At 32.5% G+C, this 27,869-nt stretch overlaps 2 protein-coding genes across 8 annotated transcripts in view; one reads left to right on the top strand and one right to left on the bottom strand.

Moving 5' to 3' along the window:
- Positions 1-1,851, top strand: part of LOC148236830 (ATP-binding cassette sub-family G member 1) — a 47,855-nt gene extending 46,004 nt beyond the window's left edge. For both annotated transcript variants that reach the window (XM_088182759.1, XM_088182758.1), the window contains exon 11: positions 15-1,851. In XM_088182759.1, the coding sequence (XP_088038885.1) occupies positions 15-362 (348 nt within the window). In that variant the 3' untranslated portion in view covers positions 363-1,851. The remainder of the gene's footprint in view (positions 1-14) is intronic.
- Positions 1,841-27,741, bottom strand: LOC148236829 (bestrophin-4-like). 6 transcript variants are annotated; one of them, XM_088182751.1, is made up of 12 exons: positions 27,427-27,741; positions 8,900-9,010; positions 8,667-8,838; positions 8,391-8,593; positions 8,161-8,329; positions 7,840-8,088; positions 7,505-7,768; positions 6,425-6,662; positions 6,219-6,357; positions 5,180-5,280; positions 4,645-4,848; positions 1,841-3,096 (listed from the first exon to the last, which is right to left on the bottom strand). In XM_088182751.1, exons 1-12 carry the CDS (start codon positions 27,495-27,497, stop codon positions 2,831-2,833), a joined length of 2,187 nt encoding a protein of 728 aa, XP_088038877.1. In that variant the 5' UTR covers positions 27,498-27,741; the 3' UTR covers positions 1,841-2,830. The 6 variants fall into 6 exon arrangements, with proteins under 6 accessions (XP_088038877.1, XP_088038878.1, XP_088038879.1 ...); XM_088182752.1 differs by having other exon boundaries at positions 7,532-7,768; XM_088182753.1 differs by having other exon boundaries at positions 7,613-7,768.
- Between the last annotated feature and the right edge of the window lie 128 nt (positions 27,742-27,869).

The raw sequence follows: 27,869 nt of genomic DNA, 5'->3' as shown, positions 1-27,869 counted from the left end.
TTATCAATGTACAGATTGCTGTGTTCGTCGGTCCTGTTCTCGCCGTGCTCCTCTCAGTGTTTGGCTTCTGCATCAGACTTTTTGACACGCCCATCTTCTTCCAGTGGATGTTTCACGCTTCGTACTTCCGAGCCGGATTCCACAGCTTAGTCTACAGCGTATACGGTATGACTCGTGGAAAGCTGCAATGCGAAGGGACCGAGTTCAAGTACTGCCACTATAAGAGCCCTGAGAAGTTTCTGAAGGAGATGGATATTATGAATATAGACATTTGGGGCAATATGGGTCTCGTTATAGGTTTAGGTTTAATTATGCATCTATTGACGGCGGGAGCGCTCTGGTGTCGTTTGAACAGGCGGTGAATCGACTGTTCAGATGTGAGGGTTTTAAAAGCATTGGTGGTATTCTCACAATAGTAAAGTATAGAGCAGCGTTTTTGGCAGCAGGACGCACACTGCAATTGTTATGATTTTGAATCGTTTTGATGGTTAGTAGTGATAAGAGCGAGGATGAGTCAAATGAAAACATTAAATATTTATCTCATACATTCTACTGCACCTCTTTGTTGCACATGAATCTCTCTTCTCCCATTGCCAAGAACTAGAAGATAAGGCGATGTTTGAGACACCTTTAATCGAAATCTTTAATCATTGAACTAGTATGCTCTCAGAATCACCCCTCGTCCCAAAAGTAAGCCTTACATCATCCTTGACTTTCAGTGGGTTTCACCTTTTCACTACACAAAACTCGAATGAAACTTATTGTTTTTTAGTGGCATTTTAAGCTACTACCGTGCCTTCGTATTGCATGTCTGATTCGTACTGCCACTTACTTTCACTCTACATTTTAAATTTGTATAGCACGTGTTAAATATCCTCGATTGTCAATAAACATATTTTTTAATCTTTTGCCACATTGTGACAATGTAGCTGTCTTTGCTTTTATGCCACTCATCTGACGAATTTCGAATCAATGCTTTAATAATCGCACGCAGTATAGAACAAGACTGAAATTTTTTTGCCAGATTTAGAAATGCTTTGAAGGACGTGATATTTTTTTAATTTAGGATTGTGTCATAATTATTTTCGATTTAGTAAACATTCCCCAAATTCCTCCATGATGTATTATGTATACAGAATATTTATTTATTCGAGACTCATTTTATACTTAAATTGCCAATGATTATAAAAAAAACTAGCTTAAGTTTCATTATGTGATTATATATTATTTAAAAATTAGTTCCTTTATTTATTATTCGCTCGAATGCCAATAAATCTCATCTTGAATTCGCAAAACCTCTCAATAATAAATTTATACTCTTAATGTGACATTAAAGCCAAAGATCTTTAATCGTTTAAATATTTTTTTTTATATTCCCTTTATAATTAGTTTAATTTTTATTAATCTTTATTTTTAACTAAGAAGATCAACCATTGCTATCTTGAGGGTATTCGGTGCTGGATAACACCATTGTGTTGATAGTATATGGGAAACGGATATAATATGAAAATATCATTATCGCTCGACATTTTTAAATAAATATTTATAAAACTACAAATAAATGTAGTATTAATGCGATATGTAAACAGTACAGTGATATTCCATAAAATTGTCAGTGATATTTTATGAAATAATAACATTATTATTTATTATAAGTAGTTAAGTAGTATATTATGAATTTTAATAATTACATATTAATTTTCTACAACTGCATAAATCGATTTTTCATAGTCAATTATGTTGTATTTTTGCTTTCGGATTAAAGCAACTCAAAGATCTATAAAGTATTGTTATATAATTATCGATAGTGTTGTATGCATAAAGAAAACAATAAAAAATGTACAAATAAAAGATCTGTATTTTATTTTAACCATACACAATTATTAAATAACTAATTCAGAAGAGTTTTTTTATTAAAAAGCCACATTTCAATAAACATAGTTTGATCACAGAAAAGTATATTCCACAACATAAAAAGTGAGATTCCCACTAAAAATATTTACGCATCCATATGCGAAAGAAAAAACTTAACAATGTATTTACCATTAAATGTATGTTTTTTATCATGGGCAGTCAATTAATTAAAAAAAATTTTTTTTTTAATGTTAGAATGAAATAAAATGTATTATGCAATTGCAAAAATGGTCCCACTTTACTTCAATAATATCAATTGTTAAAAAAGTACAATTATTATCTTTTTAAAACGGTATTATAAACATATGTAACAATTATATTAAATTATTAAAATAAAATATATTTACAAGGCAACTCGTAAAAAAATGCACCAGTATACGAATTCACGATTTGTAAACTACAAATTATATAATTTTAAGCAATCTTTAATTTAAAATCACTTCTATTAGTATTATTGTAAAATCAAACAATTAGTAGGAACATTATAAATTAATAAATGTTACATACAAATATTGTCTTTTCATTAACCCTTCAATCCTTATTATTGAGAGTAAAAATAAATAACTGGATATTGAAGGACGAAGAGTTAAAACTGAGGTATACTACGATAATAATATATGAACAACCTCAACTTAATACCTGAATAATAATTATCATTAACAACTAATTTAAAACATTTTCAACATAATTAATACACATTATGCAGTTGTATTAATAATCACATAAATAAATATATATTTATTTTTATTCAATAAAAGCGTGTTTTAATTTATCATGCTCGATTTATAAAGTTGCCTAATAATTAAAGCTTCATTGTGAATGAATGTGTTTATAAAAAAACTTATACACACTGTAACGAGTTAGTCAATTAAAATAAACACTATTTATGTCGATTAAAACGAAACGGAAACGAATATCATGATTTTGATACAGTTTCATCGCTTTTCTTAAGATTATCCGGTGAAACACTCCCTTGGCTGTCTCTGATGAGACTAAGTAACACTTCGTTATCCACAGAGTCCACTCCGATGTTCTGCTGGGCACTCACCGATCTTGCCAACAGTTTCTGTTTATACTTCTCCTGTCTCTCCTTCTCCCGGATGCTCTTCAAACGATCGAAACCATCTTCTTTGATCTCTAACTCCGACGAAGACGTGCTGATAGTTTCGTCGTCTTCAGCAACTGTAAAATAACATGAACTATAGTTCCAAAAGAAATATTAAAATATTTATAATATTCATAACACACCCAGATATTATATTACTATTTACATAATCATGCTTTTTTAATACTAAAAATACTTTTATATATGTATACAATACGTACATAAAGGTTATTACACACACAGATAATAACGTGTATAATCTTACCTGCATTGGGGTGAAAATATTAATATATTTTTGCAAATCATAAACGTAAGAGTGAATTCTATATTATTTTATTAAAGGCTACAATTATTTTTGATGAAATTCTTGGACACTTTTTCAGCTATTTTATTATAGCATGTGGAAATGAGTGAAAATGATTCAAAGAGACATTGTACAATTAACAAAATTAAGGGGTATTTTATTATATTAAGCAGAGTTTGTAAACATATGGAACCCATCGAGGTGGCAAAATTTTACTATAAAGTAGAATTGTCAGTTTAATATTATTAGCAACAATAATAAAAATAATCGATATTTGCAACGCAGCTGAAAAATAAATAGTTCTTTCCAACTAGTATACAGTAACTACTGATGGTGCTTGAAATATAACTGGTGAGGAAAATGTTTTGTTACCTTATTTACCAAACATATTGAGCATTTAGTTCTAGACTTATAACAATATATTATAACAAGAATAGTCCATTTAATAGCTGCATGCGAAAAGACCTATACCATCATTGTTAATTTAAGTCAACTCAGTATACAATGGTTTACTTTTGTACAACTATGTCCAATACTTAAGTCACAAAAAAGTATAATACTTCAACCTTTCATTGAGTGTTTGATTTCTGTTTACTTTTATGTAAATTAAATATTAAATTGAAAGTGTAAACAAGACAGTTTTGCTTGCTTTAATCCAAGCATTCAAAGCTTGTGATAAGTATGACATTTCTAATAGACTGAAAGTTTTTCTAAATATAAACAAAATCATATTGAGTTTTCGGTAGTAAATCAATCATTTACATAGTTCGGAAAAATTGCAAAAAATATTATACATCTAGTCATAACATAAGCAAAAACACAATATTTTCGATTGGCTTAACCTGAAAGATCTAGAAATGCAATATATAAATTTTCAATTCAGTTGTAGGTTATGAAAACAAGTTTGTCAATTTGATAAAATACTTAAAAATAATTGAAAATTATCGATTCACATATGCTTGTGAACAAAATTAATTTTATAAAAGGAAGTTTATGAAATCGAATGATTGATAAATCTAGTTCGGCGTGTGTACTACTAAAAGTGACGAAAAAAAAACATTTGACATCAAATGTACAATAGCAGAAATCCCATTAATAAATAATTGATATTGTTTCTATATATAAAATAATTCACCATCCCTGTTACATAAAATACCTTTATACCGGGGATGGCGAATCATATGTAAAATCATAAAAAATATAAATGATATACAATAAATACATATAAAAGCCATTAGTTATTAGTATGAAGCAATAGGTCGTCGGTCGCGTGACATGCTATGGCCTCACAGTGCATCGTATTCCGATCAGCAAATCTTACCAAAAGTTTGACTTATTGCCGCACTTAACGAGGGTCCAATATCACTGTTTAGCCGAGAACGGAGCCTCGACTGTCCCGAGTTTGTCCTGCTAAAAGCATTTCCTCCACTCGGCTGAGACGACGTCGGAGACGGCATGTCCCAAGCGATCGGTGGAGCTGACGTCGATAAATCACTACCCATGCCGTAACCGGCGTGATCATACTCTAAAATGAACGCAGTTTCAAGAAAAAAGACAACATGCATGCAAATTAACAGTATTATTAGTTTAGAAAGATACGATACACGTTATGTTAATTTCAAAAATAAATTTAGAATAATAAAAAAAGCCAAAAACTACAGCCAAATTACCTAAGTTGACTGTGTGTTGTTATTTTAAAAACCCAATTTTTCAAAATTTAGACACCAATCATTTTGTACAATATAAAAAACCAAACCAATCGAGTGTTAATTAAATTATTGCTTAAATTTAAAAAAAAATATTGTAAATTTATTTAACGTATGATCGCATGCAGATATTGTTGAGGTTGGACTTACTCGGCGGCTCGGGAACAAACGTACGAGAGTGAGAACCTAAAGGCATGTCTATCGGAGCAGTGGGTTGCGGAGCTTGAGGAAACACGTTCATCGCAAGTGGTCTGGAATTTTAAATACACATTTGTTATTATAATCTTTAAGTTTTAAATAATAAAAATATATTTTGTAACGTTTATGTTCTACCAAAAGTCTTCATCAGACTTATAAATGTAATATTCGTATTATTATTTTAATTTGTGATCCTCGATTTTTACCATATAATCTTAACCCTTTGCACTCCAAAGACATTTTCAAAAGTTTTTCAGCAACTCCAAGTCATTTTCATTGAATTTGTCAATAATTATGTTTGAAGGGGGAAAAAATCAGATTTTAATATATATGTACGTATATATAAAAGTGGGTTTAAATTACGAAAACTCTTCAATGGATATATTGAACATTTATTTGACAAATTCATTTTTAAAATTAAGTGTGATACTTTTTTAAAGCAGTGACACTTTTTATCCAAAACACACAGACACTGAAACTAACACAACGATATGGTAGGAGTTTACAAGTTACTGTGATATTACATTATTTTTAATTTTGTGCGAAGTCGGCTGAAATATTTATTTTATAGCCAGATGTGACACAGACGAAAAACCTTGAAATGAGCATTGCCGCTTCAACAAAAGAATGCTTTTCCCTCGCATTCACAAAAAGAATGTCGATGCACTATTGCAGTACGAAGTTTTAATGTATCAGTTGGAGGACGGTGGAAAAGAATATAACGACATGTCAACAGATTGGTGTTACATCTGAATGAGGCAGCAAAGAAGCTAATTTTAAAACACAAGTGTTTAAATTACGTATAAAAGGCAAGACGTAAACGCAATAAAGTTAAAACATTTACTAAATAAATAAAGAAAAATGTATAAATAATTTTGTTTTTCACTACTTCATGATGTTAATTTATTTTTTTATGATAAACATACATTTTAATTATATTAGCATATTTTCATCTGTATATTAAATATTACATAAATCAATAAATAAATACCTGGGATCAATCTTAGTTGCCATGCTCGTAATTGTATTTTGCTCGTCCAACTCCTCAATCACTTGATCGGCAATTCTCATACTGCCTCCATACTTTCCTATTATATTTGCAGTCGAACTCGAGTTTTCGTTTTTAGATGCTATTGTTGAAAAAATGAATTAGGCTTATAATAACATTGTATAAGTTTCGAATATAAAGAAACGTACAGCCTTCTGCTGTGCTTATCGTAGAGCCGGGTCTGGAGGTGCTTCCTTCTCTACCGTCTTCTCGTGAAAATAGTCTTTTAATCATTTGTGTGACGGAAGCGACACGAGGCAAAGAATTAGGCGCAGAACTGGGCGCATTTGAATGAATAGATGAAGAAGAACCAATCGACGGTTTTCGACGCATACTTTTAATTCCGGCCGTGAAATGTATTCCAGACATGGCGTCATCGTTTGTATTCTGAAAAACGTCGATGACATCACGTAACATAATCGAGCAAAATATTTTATTAATTTATATAATAAACATAAAATTGCTTCAATCTATAAATGTTAATATGTAATACTGATATATCTATGTTAGAAAGCATTCAATGTGCAAATTTATTATTATTTCTGTATGTATTTTAAACAACATAAGTTTATATGCTAAATCTTGTCTCGAGAAGATTATGTGTATTCGTATTATGATAAATGTATACAAAAATACTTATAACTATGTTATTAAGCATTTATTGTGATATCTTATTATGTTCATTGCATAAGCAAAAAATCTTGTCTCGAGAAGACTTATACAATATATAGATACACTTACAGATATACCACAATTTTATAATGAAACTGAACCTCTTTAATATTTCATTTATAAAGAAGAAATATAAATTTTGAAAAAACTTTTTGACAATATTTGAGAAGAAAATACATAAAGAGGCATAGCTTAAAATAATTAAAAAAAAACTAAAAGTACACAATATTTAAAATATCCGTTCTACCGTCAAAATAAAATAAAATATCAAGCCATTAACACAAAACAAATCGAGTTACAAAAAAATTAAATATTCTAAATAACATATTAATCTAGAAAAAATAAAATCTTCAATCACTATATTTATATATTTAATTTATATTGCATCTAAGCAAGCAATCTTTGAGTTGTTAATACAAAATTATATAATTACCGCCCTACCACCAATGAACAAATCACACTGGGTTACGACAACAAAAAATAAAATCAGTGCAGTTAACGAGAAAACTTTTACTGCGTGCATGCTCTGCTTTTAAGAATCGGAACGGATTTCTAACCTCAGACGGGGGAAACTTGTAACTCACTGTATGATCGTGTGCATCCATCTCATCTATTTTGAGAGCGGACGGCATAACAGTAACCATTTCCTGCTTTTCTGTGGGTACCTCTATCTTCGAAGTCGAAGGCTCCGGATGCTGTTCACGCTGGCCCTCGGTAGCCACCGTATAAGGCAACTCCATCGGGAATACTTCGTCCCAATATTGATCTCGAATCAGCTCCGGATGCTCATGATGCATTTCATCAACAATCAAATAAGAAGCCTGGAATGATACACATATATTCGATAACAATATCTAAGTTTTTGGTATTTATGTGCTAAAATATCAACAACCTGTAAATTTCTATCTATCATCCAGCTCACTTCGAAATCATCATCATCCTCACCGAACGGATTAATCAACGACTCGGCCACTTTGAGCCATCCCATATAGAAGAAGAATTGAAGTGTTGTAAATATTGGAAAATATATATCTATATTGTTTTTATAAACAGCACTCGCTGGATCAGATAACTTATGCTCGACCCACTGACGCGCCAATACAGCTGTTAAAAAGTATGAATACACAGCAAGCGTTACGACCTGTAATCATTACATTAAAATAAACTCACCATTCAATCATCGATCATAACAATCAAATATGAGCATTTTTACCTGTGTATAAACTAAAGGTACACTTATAGTATCGTAGCTTATCAAAAGGCCACATTGTCCACGAAACTTATTTAATTCGTCAATCACAGTTTTCACAGCGAAATCGTCACGAATTCGTCCTTCCCTGCGAGCTCTAGAAACTATACTAGCAGACCATACGATAGGCAACCTAAACAAAAATGTCAATCATAAATACGCTCTTAATTAAAATGCATCAATATTGAACTCACCAATGTTTCGAATGCTTCGGAAACTTAAGATTCAGCTCCACCATTATCTTACGTTCATTCTCTAAAAGTAGACCGGACTCTACTAAATGATCGAGGGTAGGAAATCGCTTTTTAACTTTAGGAGATATCATTGTTAGCACCATAGTCAGGCAAAGGCACACGTAACGCATGGCAGTACGACGCATCAATCTTCCTCGTTCATCCTAATACATAAACTTACATCATTATATTACATATTATATATTATATAAGAGACCAGAGACTAGATGATCATACCTGGCCGTGAATGTAGGAGCTCACAAATACAGCAATTGGATCTGGCCAAGGTATGCTAGTGTACTGATTCCACCATCGAGTCATAACGATCGATACATAGAAGCCAAGGACGAATGATAGCGGGATTAAATCGCTATATTTCTCACAATACATTACAAGTCCTTCAAAAACTCTATAATAATAATAAATTATAAATACTACATTTAAGCAAATAGTATGATTAAAATACTTACTTCTTTCCACTTTCGTTCAAAGCAAACCGGTATGTCAAATTAAGTAGATAATACAGCAGTAAAAAACAGATCAAGTCTAGCCACACTAGTTTATAGATGCTACCTCGCCACCTGAAATCAAATCAATAAAATTTATTTTTTAACTTTTTAATTAAATATAAAGTTCAACGCGGTGGATTGTAGCCAATTACTAAAAATATTTCAAAGGGTAATGGTCGGTAGAATTTCTCAGTTATTCAATCGTGGCGAATTTTGGCAAGCACACTATTAACTGTTAAATTAAACCTTTCATTGAATGAGTGTTGAAAGAAAAAAAAACAAGGATGTGATCAGATTTTTTCAAGTATACAGTGCCACTCAGTGTATCACGAATATAATCTAATCTAGCAAAGTGAAGGGAGTTGTAAACAATGAAGTGACATGATAGATTGTGTTGACAGTTCAATTGAATGATGTCACATATAAAGCTTTTTTTAGAATTGTACTTCATGACATGTGTGATAAGTACATAAGAAAATCATAAATTAGAACAGAGACGCATCAGATGGGGTTTCAAAATCAGTAAACCAATAAATATTTTTAATTATTAAGTTTATTTTATTAATGCCGCGAGCGGATTTATCATATCGAGCAACACAGAAAGGCTTGAGCTATTAAAAAGGCCGTTATGGACCAAATTGCATTTTTTTTATTATTTTCCGCTTTTCACCAAATGTTGCTGTTCTATAGGGTTGATTTTATTTATTAACTACATACATTTATGACTTCATAAAATTAGTCTTGGATTAACTAAATTTACCATAAAATGCATGTTTAATAATAAATTCTGTCAATAAGTACAATATCCCAAAATTTCTCGTTGCGCGATCATAAACATATGTTTAGTAAAATAAAAAAAAAACAACAAGTGGGGGCCCTTGCCTCCCTTGAATTTGGCCAGAAAAATGCATGTCATTTAATGAAATTGTATGAATTTGAATAAAATCAAAATATGAAAATAAAAAACGATCACTGACTGGCCAATTTTTGCCCCCCTCTCCCAGGAAAAAGCAGAAATGACGTCCCTGATTCCAAACCGAAAATTCTCGGGTAATCCCTTAAAGACAATCTCGAATCTATCCCATTTCATTCATTCTGTCATTTCAGTGAAATCATATCGGAATACATTTTCACCAGTAGATATATATTTTTACAAGTAAAATAAAATGTATCTGGCAGGTGAGGGTAAAATTATATGATTTCAACTTTTTCACACATAGTAATATATACATTTACATATTTATTTATATTTATTTACATGTGATGTATTTTTCAGTAAAAATATATTTTCATTAGTGAAGTACAAATACATTTTCACCAGTAGATATATATTTCTACTAGCGAAAATATAATTTAACTGATGAGCTAGTGAAAATATATGCTGTTCTAAAATGTCTCTGAAACTCAATTTGACAGTTGCGAAACGTAAATCTGCTGTTCAAACCCAAACCTAACATATACGAGTTAACCAAACCAAACTTAATCTAATGAAAGTTCTAAAACTAATTACAATTTTAAAACTTTCATTAAGTCAAGTCTAAAATACAAACTCAATCAACTCAATTCTCAGGGGGAAATAAGCGGAAAAAGGAGTACAGACAGATATCGCTCCATAGTTTGTCTGCACTTCGATATCACACTATGCTTTAAAAATATGATAGCTATCCTTCCGATATTACTACGGACTTCTGATATGAGAGTATTGGTCAAAGTGTATTCAAATGTGTAAAAATACCGTAAAAGGTGCCGGAACGCCGTTCCACCGCGTTACATGACAAAAAAGCCCTGGGTAAATGCATCCCGAAACGGACCATAAACCAAGACAGTTCGGTGCCTTTACAAATGTTATCGTATGGCGGAATTACAAGTGCCTGATTACAGTGCTGCCAAATCTTCAGCTGTTCAAACTATGACGGTTACGCAAAATAACTAATCTAATTCTTCATCGAAATCGTCGCAATCGGACCAGCGTCGAGATTAAACAGAGCAAAATATCTCGATCGGTGTGTATAAGCAGGTCAGGAATTTCATCAAGAACTTCCACCGAAGACTCCCAACTTGGAACTGACTTAAAAGACCAAGGAAGCATCTTCAGAGACGACTAAATTCTAAAGATGCAGACAAAGCTACGAGCGCATCATGTATCTATAAGTAATTACATAAATTGTATGTGATTCAAAATTGTTGCGAATTTAATAATAATTTATAATACAAATAACGTTAACTTCTATATAAAAAAACGAGTAACCGATAGGTCAGCATATATGTACTTATTTGGAACTGTCTTTATTGAAGAGAATAAAAGTATACAATAGTATTAGTATGTATAAGATATAATTTATGTATCATATTATCTATAATTTATGTCTGGGAGAATAAAATTATTTTTCTTATATCACAGATAGGATTAGTAGATTTAAATTGTTGAAAATAATAATACACATTAGGCGTTAACAGATTGCGTCAGAGTCCACGCGTTCGCCAGCATCTCAAACTGTGTATACGTTGTAATATTACATATTCGATTAAGTTAGTACACTGCTAGTACAAAAATAGAATAATTGACAAATCTTAAATATTCTATACATTTTCTTAAGCATACCTCCTAATGACTCATATAATTTGGTTATACACGCACCATTCGCAAAACATGACAGGAAGTAGTCACGTGAAATCCTGGTTCCTGACGCGAGCGGATGCTACTAGCATTTCGTGATTAGGATGACCGTTTACGATAAGTAATAATATATACGTATATAATATACTACTGTTGTATGACCCTTTTGAAACCTTATGCGACGAGTCGGTTATCGCATCACGACGTGACCATGAACTTCCATAAACCATCAAGTATAATCAGTTGGAATACTCACGTCCTCGATTCGAACCAACTTTTGAAAGAAAGAGATGTACAGATTCGGTAGTATCGTAGCTTTTATTCTTTTCAATATACGACCCGATTCGTATCAGGGTCATGAGAGAAAATGAGGAAAACGACATTTTAGTGTTTTCAATCGAAAAGTAGTTTTGGTAGTGACTCGGAAAAAAAACGTTTTATTGGAAACCAAAAGATAAACACCAAGTTTGTGCGAAATGCTTGTGTATACATTTGTTAACCATAACCGCAAATATTTTAAATAAATAAACGCATAAAACACGATGACGTTAAAAAAACAAAGTCTTACTTTTTGGCCTAATACCCAATTTTTATAACAAAAGTCGTAGTGCAACTTTATTAATCATTGAAAACAATATCAATATAAATTAAAAAGGTCAAAGTATATTAAATAAATTTCATAAGATAATGGACGAAAAAATCCAATTAAGTGGGATTATCACATCACCAACTAACCAGTAAAATTGGTAGTCCTAATATGCTGCTGACAAATTTAGATCCACCTGTGCAATGGAGCTTTATTGGTTAAGAAGGCATTGAGCACACGTGATTAAGGCAAAGCTCTTAACTGGCACATTAAAAGACGAGAATGTGTTTATTCACAGTATGCTATTGATTATTAACCTTTTCATTTGTACCTACTTTAATTACCAAATCACCGTGCTTTATCTTTGATACTAAAAAAGTCACAAATACAGTCATTTAATGCGTCAGAAGTTTAGTTGAGAGATGTTTTCTCGTGATCAGATTAATTATTAATTATTTACACGTATGGAATTGGAACTCTCAATGATTCAATTGGTTATCAATGACTTATATTAGGTATTTGTGCTGGTCCAAAACAAAGCACTTTTGAAAGCAGTGTACTATATAATGTTATAATTTGTATTATGCAACACATCTTATATTTATTTTATAATTAAGAGATTGACATACAACGGAAGTATGGTATCGTCGGTATCAATATCTAGGTACCCTATTTAGTCATTTTACTCCAACTTTTGCACACAGTACGATCGATCGTTTTCTCGTAAGGCCTGCAATATTTACGCACAGTAGATATTGTTCGTGAAAACTTTATCCATACATCAAAGTATGATTCAAATTAAAATTTATGGTCAATTATAAGTATAATTTTCCTATAATTCAAATTAAGATAAACTTGCAATTACATTAAATACTATGAATCAGATTTACAGAAAATAAATGACGTAACTCCACAAGTACAAAAATCGTAGACCTGACGGCGTCGTAGTCAGCGATCCGTAACCATTTTACGTGAGTCATTCATAAAAAAATTCTGGCTGTTTTTATTCGTTTCAACCGCCAAAATTAATTGGCAACAGATTCAAATTTCAAGAATATTAATTAAAAATACAAAAATAACCTTATATATATAATATTTATGTATCATACATATTATATATAATTTTATCAGATCATAAAACTACTTTTTAATAGTAGATATTTATTTTGATTTATCAGTAGATACTATTGTAGATAGTCTAATATATGTCACAAAAATTATTTAAAAGTATATCCATTACGTAACAACAGAAAATTGAGAAAGATACATAAAGTTCAACGACTCGCAGTCGCACCATCGATACCAATAATTCACAAAGCATTCATACAGAATCGATCTATTTAAATTTTCCGCGATAATTACACCCATTTCCACGAAAATGGTTTATTTTATTTTTTTGTTGAAAATCGATTTATATATATACATAATTCACTGATGGTCTTTTGGCGTGACGTTATTTATTATTCTTTACTCAGTATTGGTATAATACGCGCTTCGAGTATATTATATTCGACAATCAAGAGTTTTCGCAAATCATAAGACACTACACACTATGGTTGTGAAAATGGCAACTCTTTCAATCTCTCGGCGGTTGTCTTTCATTATCATGATTGCGTTTCCATCTCAAATTACATGTCAAGACCGGTGACATAATTTCTAGGCGTATCCTTGCCACTGTGCTGCACACTATAGCTACAATAAACACCCGTAACACACGCTGGTTTGCGTGGAAAATTATAATAAAAAGCACATTCCTCTATTAATAATATTTATTGCGAAATATTAGCATCTAAAAAAAATAAAAAATATATATATATATATATTCTTATTCTTGAAACTCGCGCAGTAATGTGACCAAAAATGATCATTCATCAACAATTGAGAGAAACAAGACAATATATTGTAAAGGACGGGACCATGGAAAGCCCTGGTTACGACTATAAAAAATGGTTTCACATAAATAACTTTTCAACCTTTAATACTTAAGGATGGTCTTCAATGAGGAGAGGGCAGAGACGCGAAGACACGATAGACGTGCAGACACACAGACATGGTTCGACAGGAGATACGCTGAGATACGGCCCGTAGACGAGAACCATACTACAACAGAGGAACCAACCTCCACTACACTTCGCTGCTTTACCTACAAGGCCTCTGAGGATCTTCCACCGACATCATCCCTCCGCCAGCTTCTCCACCACCGCTCGGAGAAAACGATCTCGCCTATATCATAGTAACTAGCAATAGAATAAATTATTACCAGCTTCCACCTGAGTGATGAAATAAAATAGTTTTAAAAATACATTGATACATAAAACAACAGAATTTTCTCATCATTATCATCCTCCGCTGTTTATACCATTCAGAAAGTTTATGTGATTATAACGATCGTGATAGCGAACAGGAGTGTGGAACCAGCCGATGCACACGTTTATTTAGCATAATTACATTTTTATATCATATCTATTATGAATTTCAGCATCTATCGTAAATTCATCAAAATACGTGTCTCAACTTATACCAAAAATAGCTATTCCAACAACTTATTATTATAGAAGATCTTGTTGTAAAAGTTTTAAAGCATTTATTGGTATTGTCTCTAGAAAAATCTCATTTAATTTATGATTAAAATAGTAAAAAATATTATAGTCTATTTTATTTTTAGTAAGTCGTAACTCCGTGAGTTGGCATTGTATAATATCCGACTCCTCATTAGACTTTTAATCCAGAATGACTATATAAATATACCTCGATGATCAAGATCTGAGAGATCTTCAACGTCTGGCATTTTATTATTTCAACAATCTGTAAAATTAACTTTCATTCATTTTCTATTAAGTAAATTGTTAAATCTCTTTTATCTACTTGTCAACAATCTTTTAAGTTACAATTTTTACATACACATATTTATATATGTGCATATGTAAAAATGTTTACAGTAAATAGCCTATACGATAAGTTATAACATCTAAACGAATTGTTATATCTTGTCGTGGTTATTACAACATAATGTCATAAAAACGTTTAACACTTATTTTTAAAAAGGAAATCATACGGGTTGTTAATTACACATAACACAGTACAAACAAATGGAGGTAGAAAGTTATGCTTTACGGTGAAATTTTGATTCAATACCAATTAGTTATCCATATTATTACATTAATTTTATTTTAACAATAACCCCCGCTTATACATACTCCTGTATATGTAAGCAAATTAAATATTTTTGTCACATTAATGGTCTGAAAAGAGAATACAAACAAACCAATTACGTCACATGTCAGTTTGATAAAACATGACAATTTATCAGATTAAATAAGTAAATAACGGTTATAATGAAATAATCTCGAATAATTGTTTTATTACACAAAACCATGTTAATTAATGAAAGTCGACGAATATGTAAAGAAACCATAATTAAAAACGTATTTAGTTACACAATCATTATTTTTATCTACTAACTAACAATCATATAACTTCAGTATATGTACTATATTCTCTATTGCAGTGTCTCGCGTGTGAATTTTTTGATGAAATTTTCTGTTTGCTAAACCATTGCGCGCATTATGACGCAATCAACAGATAATTATGCCGTATAAACACGTTGATGTGGTATTTCGACCGCAAGGGCATATGTAGCTATAAAAAATCGACCCTTTCAACAATAAAAAGAGAAAAATAGGATGACTCGTTAAAGGGAAATTAAGCCAAACCATTTTTCCTATGAATATTTATTTCAATATATAAACCGCATGGCTAGCTTTCAGAATTCAAAGACCCGATTCATTTATTCCTCGTAAACATCGTTTCATCGTAGAAGTGCTTTTCTTGAAAATATAGCTAAAAAAACAGTTCAATTACGTGTATACAATATAGTATACGATTGCTCTAACCTACTTGGTTTGTGCAAATTCATACAACAAAACGGATGTTATTCGCAAATCCTTCATATGTAAGTTAGACATTGACGACAGCAAATTAGATGCAATTTGCAAACACATTCCAGCATACTGTACTCATTCACAAAGTTTTAATAAAACGTAATGCTCATTTTTAAAACATTTTCGCTCGTATATTGTAGGTACTTTAAGTAATAGTTCCTACCAGTTGAAATATCAACGGAAAGAACATAAGCTAACATATTTATATAGATTCAATGTTTAATGCCAGCGTATTAAGGAGTAGCAATATTTATGCCGACGTAACAGATCGAATGCATTTATACAATTTTAAATCATCTGCGTACAGAAAAAAACTTAAATTTGTAACTGCCATATTTATGTCATTAATAAATAACATAAAGAGCAGAGGGTCCAGGTTGGACCATTGAGGAACCCCCGAAGGGGTGAAATATTATTTTGACAATCGGCCGCCATAGGTTACAAACTGTCTACGATCGCTCAAATAACTCAAGAATAACCGAGTTAAATCATCAGAGCAACCGAAGTTCGACAATTTTTTTAATAATAAACCATGACAAACATTGTCGAAGGCCTTCTCAAAATCTGTATATAATAACGACGTTTACTTTAGATTTAGCCACAGTTTTGGTGAAAGCCAGAAGGTTAGTAACAGTGGAACAGGCGGTACGAAGCCCATGCTGTTGGTCCAACAAAACTTGCCGAAAGTGATTAAAGACAATAATTATTTCAAACAATTTAGCAGGAGCTGACAACACTGCAACTGGTCTATAGTTCTTTATATACAATTTGTCACTTTTTTATGAATAGGGGTGACTTTTGTGCATTTCCATAGATCAGGAAATTATGATATCTTGAAAATCAGATTAAAAATACGTTTTAGAGGAGCAACGAGACTGACTTCGCAACCATTCAAGATTAAATTAGGCCCAGAAGAATCTTTAATTTATTAAAGCCGTATTTAAGATCTGAGCGCTAGTATCAGTACTGAAGACAAAGAATAAGAAGAAGGAAGCGACTGAGCAGAACGAAAACGAAAATATTGCGCAAAACCGTCAGCAATATTTTGTGAACCGTCCAATGTTTTATCGTTGAAGTTTCACTTTCGGCGTCGACTGAGTAGCGCGTTTATTGTTAATGAATTTCCAGAACGTTTTGGGATCATTAATTATTTGTTTTTGACAAATTTTGTTATAATTACGATGACAGAAAATTATCAAACACGCGCGCTCTTAATGAATATACAATAGACCCCCAAATAACACGGTAAATTGAGGACGTGCTATTTGGGTGCTCGTTACTACCTATATGTGTGTGCGAGCCAAAGGGAGAATATCTCACCACACGCGCCTGATTCATTCTTACGTATTGCAAAAATATTGTATGTACCCCAACTACACGCACCCAAATAGCACATCCCCAATTTACCGTGTTATTGGGGGGTCTACTGTACGTATTACCCATTTAATTATTTTGAAGACATTTATAAATTACTGGAATAAAATGTATCAAAAAACAAATTGTTTAAAATCATCCTAATCGATTAACGATAATCAATAAAAGACATAAGCATTTCACAACTACTCTGGACAAGTCTGAGTTAGCATCTGAAGCTGCTACGATTTCACGTGCTTTTATGTACAACGGCTGATCAAAAGTTATTAAGCATGTTCTTTGTTCATGTTTCTTGGCAGTGTTTATAGCACACTGTAATGTAGTGTAAATTGTGTCCATATTACTCACAGGATGATGAATAAAAGTAAGAAACAGAATCCGAGAAGTTACAAAGTTCTCATTGTTTTTTGTAAGTTGTTCAATAAATCCATTCCACCCTGGCAACGGTGAGATATTTTTCCACTTTCCGTACTTCCACAACAAATCAACTACATTAAATATTTGTTCGGTTAGTTCTTCTACATCATTAAAATTTTGAACTTGAATCTCTTGCTCAATCCGGGTACGACATGATTTTCATACACTAGAAGGGGTATATGTGATAGTGCTGCTAACTCCTTTGCACTTGGTTTTGTTGTAAATTTCTTTATGCGGTCATCAGATATAACTTCAGATTTTGGAGTTATTATTTTTATCATTCCCATTATATGAACAGTATTATAGCCATCAAGAGTATAAATATTTTTCTGCATTATCTGCTGCATACTGTACTAAGGCACTTGACTATGATGTTTGATTACGAGGCTGTGGGTGATAAACAGCTGAAATTTAACATTTTACAGTATCACTATATGAAGCGAAAAAACCTAAACTTGACAAAACATCCAAAAGTCTTTTTGGATGTTTGGCCTATCTGTATTTCTTCTATGAAGAAATACAGATAGGCCTATTAATAACTGCGAAGAAAAGGACCGTTTTCGTATGGAAGTCATTATAGCATGACTTATAGCTGTGTATTTCGTTTTAAAATGCCCCGTCTTTCCTTTTCTGTTCTTTATAATAACTTCTTGCAGAAAATGTAATAAAGTTTTCGGAATTTCTTCATTAATATTTTACTCGGGGGCGGATAGGACTTGGTCTCAACAACAGAAGATCGAATATCTTCTCTAATAATCGCCGCAGCAGCTTCCACTACGCGCAAGTGTTCTTCTTCCGAAGTGCCTTTTTTATTTTCATACCAAGCTATGGATAAAATTTAAGCTTGAGCATCGCGAAAAGAAAAAAATAGGGAATGATCCAATCTTCGTTGTAATTATAATGTCAGTTAAATATTTTTCTCTTAATTTGGAAATGATCTTCTTATCATCTGGTACATACTCCGTAAGGACATCTCTCAACTCTTTCAATTTTTTCGCACAAATTTCTAGTCGAGCAATATTTCATTCATAATTCCTAATAATACAATAAAAAAAGTAATAAAATTATGGTTCAACTGCTTGCCGAGACCACTTTTTTCACGATTGCTTACTTTTTCAAAGCTTATACCAAGTTAAGCAGGTAGAAATACTCGCTGGATCCTATAAGCGGATGTACGCCTCCCACTCTTCGCGCTATATCTCAAAAACGGTTAATGATACAAAACCAATATTTTAACCAAACTTGTAGAAAATTTTATGCTTTACAAGTTTTGTAAAGCATCTAATGACGTGCAATGCATAAAACGCGAGATATTTGCAAAAAAACAAATTTTGTGACCTTTGATATCTTGATTAGCAGACACGGTATTTTATGAGACTTTTCACCCTGTCCTTAGAACATCAAAACAAAGGTCTGTGCAAAATTTCAGCTTGTTATCTTTCATTCCGAGATTTAGCCTTTATTTCGCCTTATTTGACTGGACTACTTTGGTTCGGTAACTTCCAGAGAGTGTAGAGGAAGCATAAGCGATGTTGGAAGCAAAATATATGCAAAAAAGTAAATCTCAAAAATTATAATCTGTTGATATTACATTCTTCTTTAATCCGCAGAGAATCGCATCACTTTACTACATTGTCACATGAAGTAATTTGCGTAATAGTAGCGGCAGCCGTGAATGGTTGACACAATACCCGATTTACACGCAAGTCGAGCAGACGTAACGTCTAGTGCGGTCATAATCAATCGAAAGTGTGCGAAAAATGTAAATGTACTTAAAGCTAGAATAATTATCAATATTTGATTGACCTACATGCATACACAGTAAACGTGTTTTTTCAATGCAGAATTTTATGTCAATTATAAACGCGAGACCTTTCAACGCTTGCATTGCAACCTATAATGCATATGAATGCATTACTCTTAACTTAAACATTAAACTGATCTTTTGTTGAAGCAATATAAAATTTTAAGTCATTTAAAACACAATGCAGCTATGATGCGTCAGTAAAAACGACGAGCATGCAACAGTTCCAAAATTTGTCTGAATAATGCTGAACGTGCAACGGTTTCAAAATTGTCTCCGAGTTATATTTAATACTAACACAAACGTAAATCATATACATAATGCTAGCTTCTAGTTACAATATTCTCACATACTGGTGATACCTCGAAAATGTAAAGTATAAACGTGAATAGGTTTGACCTGAAATTTAAAAAATCTATTTATCTACATATATATTAATAGTTGTAGGTAAATTCATCGAAAGATCAAACAAATGGTTTCAACAGAAACCGAACCGAAATCAAGTTTGTCCTAGTAAGAATAGATAGAACAATAAATGACAGTTTCCAGTGTCACTGCAGTTGGTAACAAGATAATATTGAGTCGATTATAAAAATGTGAAATAAAATTGGGGACCATTAAAACGCAGTGAGCAAGCAAATACATACATACGTATATATTTATACAAGTGCCGAGATACCTGCTCTTTACCAAGCCAGTCCATGTTTTATAGTTCTGGAAAGTCTGATCTATAGATCTTTATATATTATTTTGTAAATGCAACGTACTCTGATAATAAAAATGTTAGTTTAGCAAGATTTTTTGAAATAAAGTAAACCTTTAAAATTATTTAGAATGAGTAATGTAATTTTATTAAATCTAATAAATAAATCACACATTGGAGTAAACGAGTTAATCATTATAACACGGTTATCCATTTATCAAGATTTACTATTGTTTTTTTTTTTTAAATATTACAAAAATAGAGTTTACATAACTAATTTAAATGATATAATAAACATAAAAAATGAATTTTTGTACTGCATTTTAAATATTCTACATTCTAGCTCATTAAATAACTGAAACAGTAAGTATATAAATGGCACGTTGATTTACTAACCATTAGGTATGAATTGTACATGACCGCCGACGAAAATAAACTACACCTTCCGGGTAAAAAACCTTCACACTAATTTAAATAACAATAAAAAACCAGTACAACATACATGTATGTACATACATATATAGATTATATAAAACAAAACCGCTTGGCGAACGTAGATTAATTGACCTTGACCCTCAGATTTTTGAGCAATATTTTTAAGAAGTTCATGTCGGTTTACACGAAGTAAACTTGCCCAAGCCGCGTGGGAAGGCTGGCCGTTTCTTTTTTACTTATTCTCTTTACAAATAAGTGGAACAAGAGAATGTAGTTTTGTCGGTGAAGCGAAAAAATCCTGATTGTGTGCAAAAATACTCATGATCAACTGACCGTGAAAAAAATTATAGGGTCCATTTCGTAGTAAGTTCACAAATAATCATATACTGCGAAGCAAAACACGCAGACCGTATCGATTTTGACATTTCGCCCTGAAATAACACTTTACTTGTGTAGAATCCAACCGTGGAGGGTTGTTACCCCTTTCTTAACAGAAATAGCGAATAATGTTAAGCGCAATTTTATCACGTATGAGTAACGACGGTAAAAATATACTCCAAACATCTCTCCGATGTTTGATGCAACATGTTTGAATCTTCCTTGGACATGAACAATAAAATGCATTCGTTGAATGCGAACTTGAATAAAAATAAATTTCTAATTGTTTAAACCAAAAAAAACTCATTACTATCAAGAACTTCCTCTAGGAATATACTTCAGTCAAAACTTGATACTTCGCTTTCGACTTGGAATAAACAAGAGTTCAGTCAAACTTGCACCGAGCGGAGCTACGCCGAGTATTTACCGAGACTACCATTATAACTCCAAGAAAGTAGCCGCTTTCCACTTCCATGTTTTGCAGCAGTCGATCCTTTCGGTGCCTTTTCGGGCGGTATCTCACAAAAAATATAACAGCGTTAAATCGCATGATCTTGGCGACCAGTTGACGTCACCAATACGTTAATAAATGCGACCTGGGAACTTTTCACACAAAGCGTCCAACATTGCACCCAATGTATAGCGAGTTGCGTATTTTTGATGGAATAACATGTCTTCCACATTAATATCTTCGATTTCGTGCCACAATGCGCACCAAAGTCACTTTTTGGCCATGTAATGGTCTCTCGTAAATCACATAAAGATTTTCCTCGCCACATATGCGGAAATTTTGCTTATTAACGTACCCAAAGAGATAAAAATGTGTCTCATCTGAGAAGATTTTTTTTGAAAAATGAGCATCAATTTGCTGCTGCACTAACACTCAATCTGTATTAATTTTTCGCTGTCCAATGGCATCTGGGCTTCAGTTGTTGTTCTATCTGAATTTTATACGGGTGTAGTGTAAGTCCAGATGCCATAAGAAAAATCCAAAAGCTGCGAACGCCGACGAATCGATAATTCCGGGTCTTCAGCCACACTTTCACTTACAGCATCAATATTCACTCAGTAGAATGATGAAATTGACAATAATCATCCCGTATATTCCAATACATAATTGTTATTTCTGCAGAACAATTTTAATGCGTTAAGCGGTGGTTGAGCGATCCATTTCATAAATGTGTTGTTGCAAACTACCATTTGACACTTTGAACATGCGTGATTATTGACAGCTGTCTGATTTACAGTGCTGCCAACATAGGAAACTCGAATTGGATCAACCTGTACGTGAATTCATAAGCCTTGTTGACATTTTAAATTATTTTTTATGCTTTTATATTCATAGAATATAAAATAGTTTATTGATAATATTATATATTGATAGTAGATATATTTTTTGTCTACTTTATTAGAGTAATATTCTTTGAATTAAATAATGTATTATGGATTTTTTAAAGTTTTTAAAATTACTAATAAAAAGTTCATTCTACTGTTGAATTCGATTTCATATTCAATTTGAATAATTTACAACGAAAATTACGAGTGTACAAAATAAACGTAAAATAATTTTTGATGAAACATGAAGCCAAATTGTATATTTATTTTTTTTCATTCTTTCAAGAAGTATTTTTTTTCGAGATTTAAGTATTTTTCGTCAAAGCTCACGAACTTTCATTACTGCCAAATTTTCAACAGGTACCTATGTACATTAACTAAAACCTCCCCTATTTGACCTTTGTCAAAATAATAATCGAAGACATGCGAATGACGTCAAGCGACATAACAATTTTCGACCCACGCCTTCCTACTATAATCTGAGATTTCTGTAATTGCAATATTTTCGACAAGTCCGACCGGTTTATATGATTTGGACAGGATACTGACATGATTTGAAGGCAAAAAACCGATACCAATTATTACCATCAAACCGGTACAAGTTGGCCACCGCTGATGATGCCGAATTCTCGGCCTATTCTTTAAAGCCCTGAAGAAAACCAGAATACTCGGTGAAACCGGTCAATGTGTGTCACGAGATGACACAGTGGAGAAAGGTAATATTTTTTGTAGCACCAAGCAAGTTTACTTTTTTTGGGTTTGAGATAATAGTTTGATCGTGATTGGCCACTTTGCGTGTACAGGTGATAATCGAATCGCGTACATAGTATGCGGCCCATATCTATCTTTTGCAAGTAGAATTTAAGTGTAATAAAATGGCATGTGCCCTGATATACGTAATTTTTAAGACCTTGTAATAAATTTTTATTTTTTTTTTTTAGTTAGGATGTCTCGAAAATGTTTGCAGTGAGTGCAATGGCCTTTTGATATCCGCCGCTGATTGAATTCGGATCAGAATTTTAATACGGTTGTGGTCAGAATTTATATTAAAAGATCAGAATATAAGCGGCCAGAATAAATATTAGAGGGTCAGAATTTTTATTAAATGGTCAGAAACATTTTTTTCAGTTGGCAATAGTGTTGTTATTGCTGAAGATTGATACAACTGGTAGATTTGTCATTCGCATGTCGGCAATTCATTATCATAATCAAGGTGTATTAGGGCCAACTTGTTTGGTTGGGCTCGCAACATTGTCAGGTGTTAACACAACAAGCCAAGCGTGCTCTCCGCCGCCGCGCTGTCGTTATTCCCGCGTCGTTCGTCGCTTTGAATACCTTCGCGTCCTATATATAATAGATTCGTTGAGAGTTATTCATGAGGTTTCAACGTTCTGACCAACGCTTGCTCGCATCTAACACGTCCAAAAGTTTTGATGCAAGCGATACATTTTATAATATATTTTTAAAATAAATAATTTATTGCCCATTTGTATTTATAAATATTATAATATATTTTATAATTTATCTGATCGTTCTATAGTTTAATTCTGATCGTACTATATTTTTATTCAGACGGTGTGCTATTTTTATTCTAAACATTTTCCTATTTATTCTGACCCTGAATAATTTAATTATAACCAGACTTTAGTCACACTGCGAAGTCACACCCCTCAGGGTTAGAAAACCCTGAGGGGTGTGACTTCGCAGCCAGTAAGATGCAGGTGGTTATATCACATGTTGCAACATACTATGATGGGCGAGATCGTTATTTTCCGAATGGTGGTGAAAAAGCTGGCGCAGGGATGATGTCCGTGGAAGATCCTTAGAGTTCTGGTTGGTATGGCAGCGACAGTATAGCGGAGATTGCCCACTCTCCGCTACGGTGCTAGTATTTTATGTATAGTGAAGTCCCTCTCAGGATGTGAGCGTCCATGATAGTATATTGTCCGCAAGCGGGCGGGCGTTCATGCAGCGAGCATCCAGCCAATCGCTGCGCTCGCTTCTTAGAACACGAAATAAGTAAACGAGATGAATTGCGTAACGGAATTATTGTGACTTTACGGTGCTATTTGTCTTGATTAATATATTGTTTCCCGTGACCGTTTCATAACAAAGAAATATGCATTCAATGCAACGGAGAATCCTTGCGTGTTATTTATGAGGGAACCCTGTAGTTCTAGTCGTAACGAGAGCTTTTGTGTAATCGAAATATTGTTAAATAATCACTTTTGGTCACAGTAATTATGGGAGTTTCAAGAATAACGTCCCCCATAAACGAGAACCTGTGTGGTCCTCACAAGGCTATTAATAAAATTACGACTAAGATGTAATTTTTATCCTGACCTAAAGTTGATTTAAATTCTAACCACTTAATTTGTTGCCATTCATTTCTAGATTGGAATATTTTTTAATGATAACATAAATACAATATACCGCATAATTAAATCATTTTTATATATATATATAATCAATTTAATGGAATATAACACACCTCCGCTGTTTGATGACTGATTCAAAATCAAGAAAACCTTCCTTTTCAAGTTTCTCATTTTTCAATGAATATTGTGATTCAGTGACCTGTTGCATATACGATTTGATCAGATCATCTTAACGACATTTAAACATTCCAAATTATCTTTGTTACCATATATCAAAGACATTATTTGTTTTTCTCACTTTTTAACGGTTTATGTCGAATTTATATATAAATTGGAGAAACTCAAAGATCGAACTATGTAGTATATATTCGTTCATTGGAATACTTTGATCTCTCTACATCTTTGGTGAACCTAATCATTACGCTTTGGGCCATCACAATTCATATGTGAAACAAACACATCCTCACAATGTGCCCTTTTCAAGAGTCATGATTTTTGTCTTTGTTATGTTCTTTATTTTTCAATGCGGTGGTTTTCTACGTATGATATTCTGCTCCTAATATCTAGGCGAAAAATTTCAATAAGCAGTCAAGGTAACACTATTAAAGAACTAGACCACCAAAGCATAACTAATCGATAGTAATCATTCAGCGATATAATAACCATGATATTGAAAGCATTTGAAAGGATTGAATAAGTTTTTTGTGAATGGAACTATATGTACAACGCGTAAAACTACTTATGTAAAATATACATCCATAATAGGCTTTTTACTCGCTATGCTAAACGTTTTCACGCAAAAAGTCGCGCAATCAATACTGATGGCGGGCAATTTTCCAACAAAAAAACTGTTGCAAACAGCTGCTAGGAAGCATCCGCGGTTCAAGGTCTCTATCATAGAGAACAAAGGATAACTGGTGATATTTGGCGTTACGTAACGACTCAACGTTGCGTAACTAGGTATAATCATTGTAAAATAGCAAAGTGATCAAATCACAACAAATCCGCATCGCGATGGACCAATAATAACTGAGTGCATATAGCAGAAGTTTTAAAATTTCGATTTTTATTCTCCGTTAAATATTTTTTTACAAATAAATCTTAATATTTTTACTTTAGTTCATCCCGAAACAATCTAATTAATTTAAACAATAAAAACAATATATTACACAACATGTAACTGTTTTTACTAAGTGAGAAACTGTGAATACCACAATAATGCATGTTTAGAGCTTATGTATTTAAAGTTTCTTTCAATGTATGAATTATTAATTATTGCCTGTCAATATCTGGTTATTACGCTGTGGGAGTATGCGAGTATGGAAAATCATACGATGAGTGTTGAGTTTAAATATAATATTCGTTGCATTCGTATTTCTTATTTAATAAGCTATTAAGAATTTAATATGCAATATACTTTTAAGTATGTTATTATATGCATGTATCGAGATAACCAACTTTAATTATTAAATACTCGTTTGAAAACAATAACGACCAAACTATTTTTCAAGGTCGGGTTATTGAATTATGAGTATGGGAAATCCCTTTGGATTTAGGTAAATTTTCTATAGATCTTTCATTTTATAACAAGTCATTATGTATCTAGTTTGGAATCCATTGACTTTTTACTGTATTTATGTTGGCCTTTTTGTTTGAGACACATTATTATGAGTTTGCTTATAAATGCTCATATGCAATATAAACTCATTTTGCTATGACATTAATTGTCAGTAGTTCATCAATAAAGTTAGTCAAGTGTCATAATTAGTGGGTGTGTCTCTTTTATTGCTTTTGAAGGCTAGTTTATATTTTTAAATTAAATAATTAACTTGTATTCGATAAAATGTGCCAACTTAATATAACTTTTATAAGTGTTAAATCAACGAATAAAGATGAATTTTTGTCTTATATTTTCGTACTAAAACTGTATTTTGTACATTGATATTTTTTTACAAAGCATTATTCATCGACAATTTTGGCACAGTTTGAAACGACAAGATCACTCAATTCTGAGAAAGACGAATCACACACACATGTCTATTCTCAACGTGTGTTTCATTAGATACATATCAAATAAGACACCGTACAAAGAACATCCATTGTATACCGTGTGGTTCTAAAATGACTTCACCTTGCAAAAAAATAAGGGTATAATTATTATATTTTTAAAGATTTTTAACACATGCAACACTTGAATACATCTTTGGCCAAATATGTCAAATATTTAAATACGACCAACGATTTTTTAAACGTATCCGAAAATTGTATTTTAAAGCAATTAACGACTTTTACACAACCGTCGCACGCATTTCGTTCAAAAATGTCAATTAAAAAAATGTTAACGATCTAACAACTGTTGCACTAATAGCATAGCGTAATTATGTAATTAAGTTGAACGAACGCTAAAGTTGATCATATACAAAGTTTTGTAGTAAAATAAATGAAAAAAACTTTATTAATTTATTTTTGAATTGTAATGTATGCCGTAGAAAATTTGTTCTAAGGCCAAAATCGACTTACCTGAATAACAATTTCAAGAAGCATCCGAATCCCCTGCAGGTAGCGACCTCGGCTGTGTATGTGACGGTCATCTCGATGCGTTCAGCGGTTCAGCGCAGAATGCACCAAAATCCGGCGTTCAATAATAATAACTTAATAATACTGACAAATATCACAGAGCGATAACGCCGAGAAGCCGGCGCTATTTCGCGCAGTCGTATCGGTGGCGAGACAAAAACTCATGTGTCCGTTTTAGCATCGAAACTTTTTCGCGACGAATAACCGCCGGACAAGAACGCACCTAGCGACCGAACGCGAAAACCGCGCCGTACGACTGCCGCCCGCCGTTGGTCGACAGACAACCGACGGACGTTAGCTGCAATCATAACGCGACATTTAGTGCCCATAGTCTTTTTAAAACTAAAACATACATAACTTATGATAATGAGCCCTATAAAATCTTT

The sequence above is a fragment of the Plectrocnemia conspersa genome, unplaced genomic scaffold, assembly GCF_051122295.1.
Source record: "Plectrocnemia conspersa isolate PC_06_02 unplaced genomic scaffold, ASM5112229v1 ptg000003l, whole genome shotgun sequence".
Classification (NCBI taxonomy): domain Eukaryota; kingdom Metazoa; phylum Arthropoda; class Insecta; order Trichoptera; family Polycentropodidae; genus Plectrocnemia; species Plectrocnemia conspersa.
The sequence above is the reverse complement of the archived record's forward strand: the minus strand, read 5'-3'. Positions and strand labels throughout refer to the sequence as shown.

Bases quoted from the DNA above. Each gene is read 5' to 3' on its own strand.
- LOC148236829 (XM_088182751.1), bottom strand. From the start codon at position 27,497: ATGACCGTCACATACACAGCCGAGGTCGCTACCTGCAGGGGATTCGGA. The intron at 8,839-8,899 runs GTAAGTATTTTA...TTATTATTATAG, and splicing joins TTGAACGAAAGTGGAAAGAA to AGTTTTTGAAGGACTTGTAA. The intron at 3,097-4,644 runs GTAAGATTTGCT...GTTATTTTACAG, and splicing joins GGCAATAAGTCAAACTTTTG to TTGCTGAAGACGACGAAACT.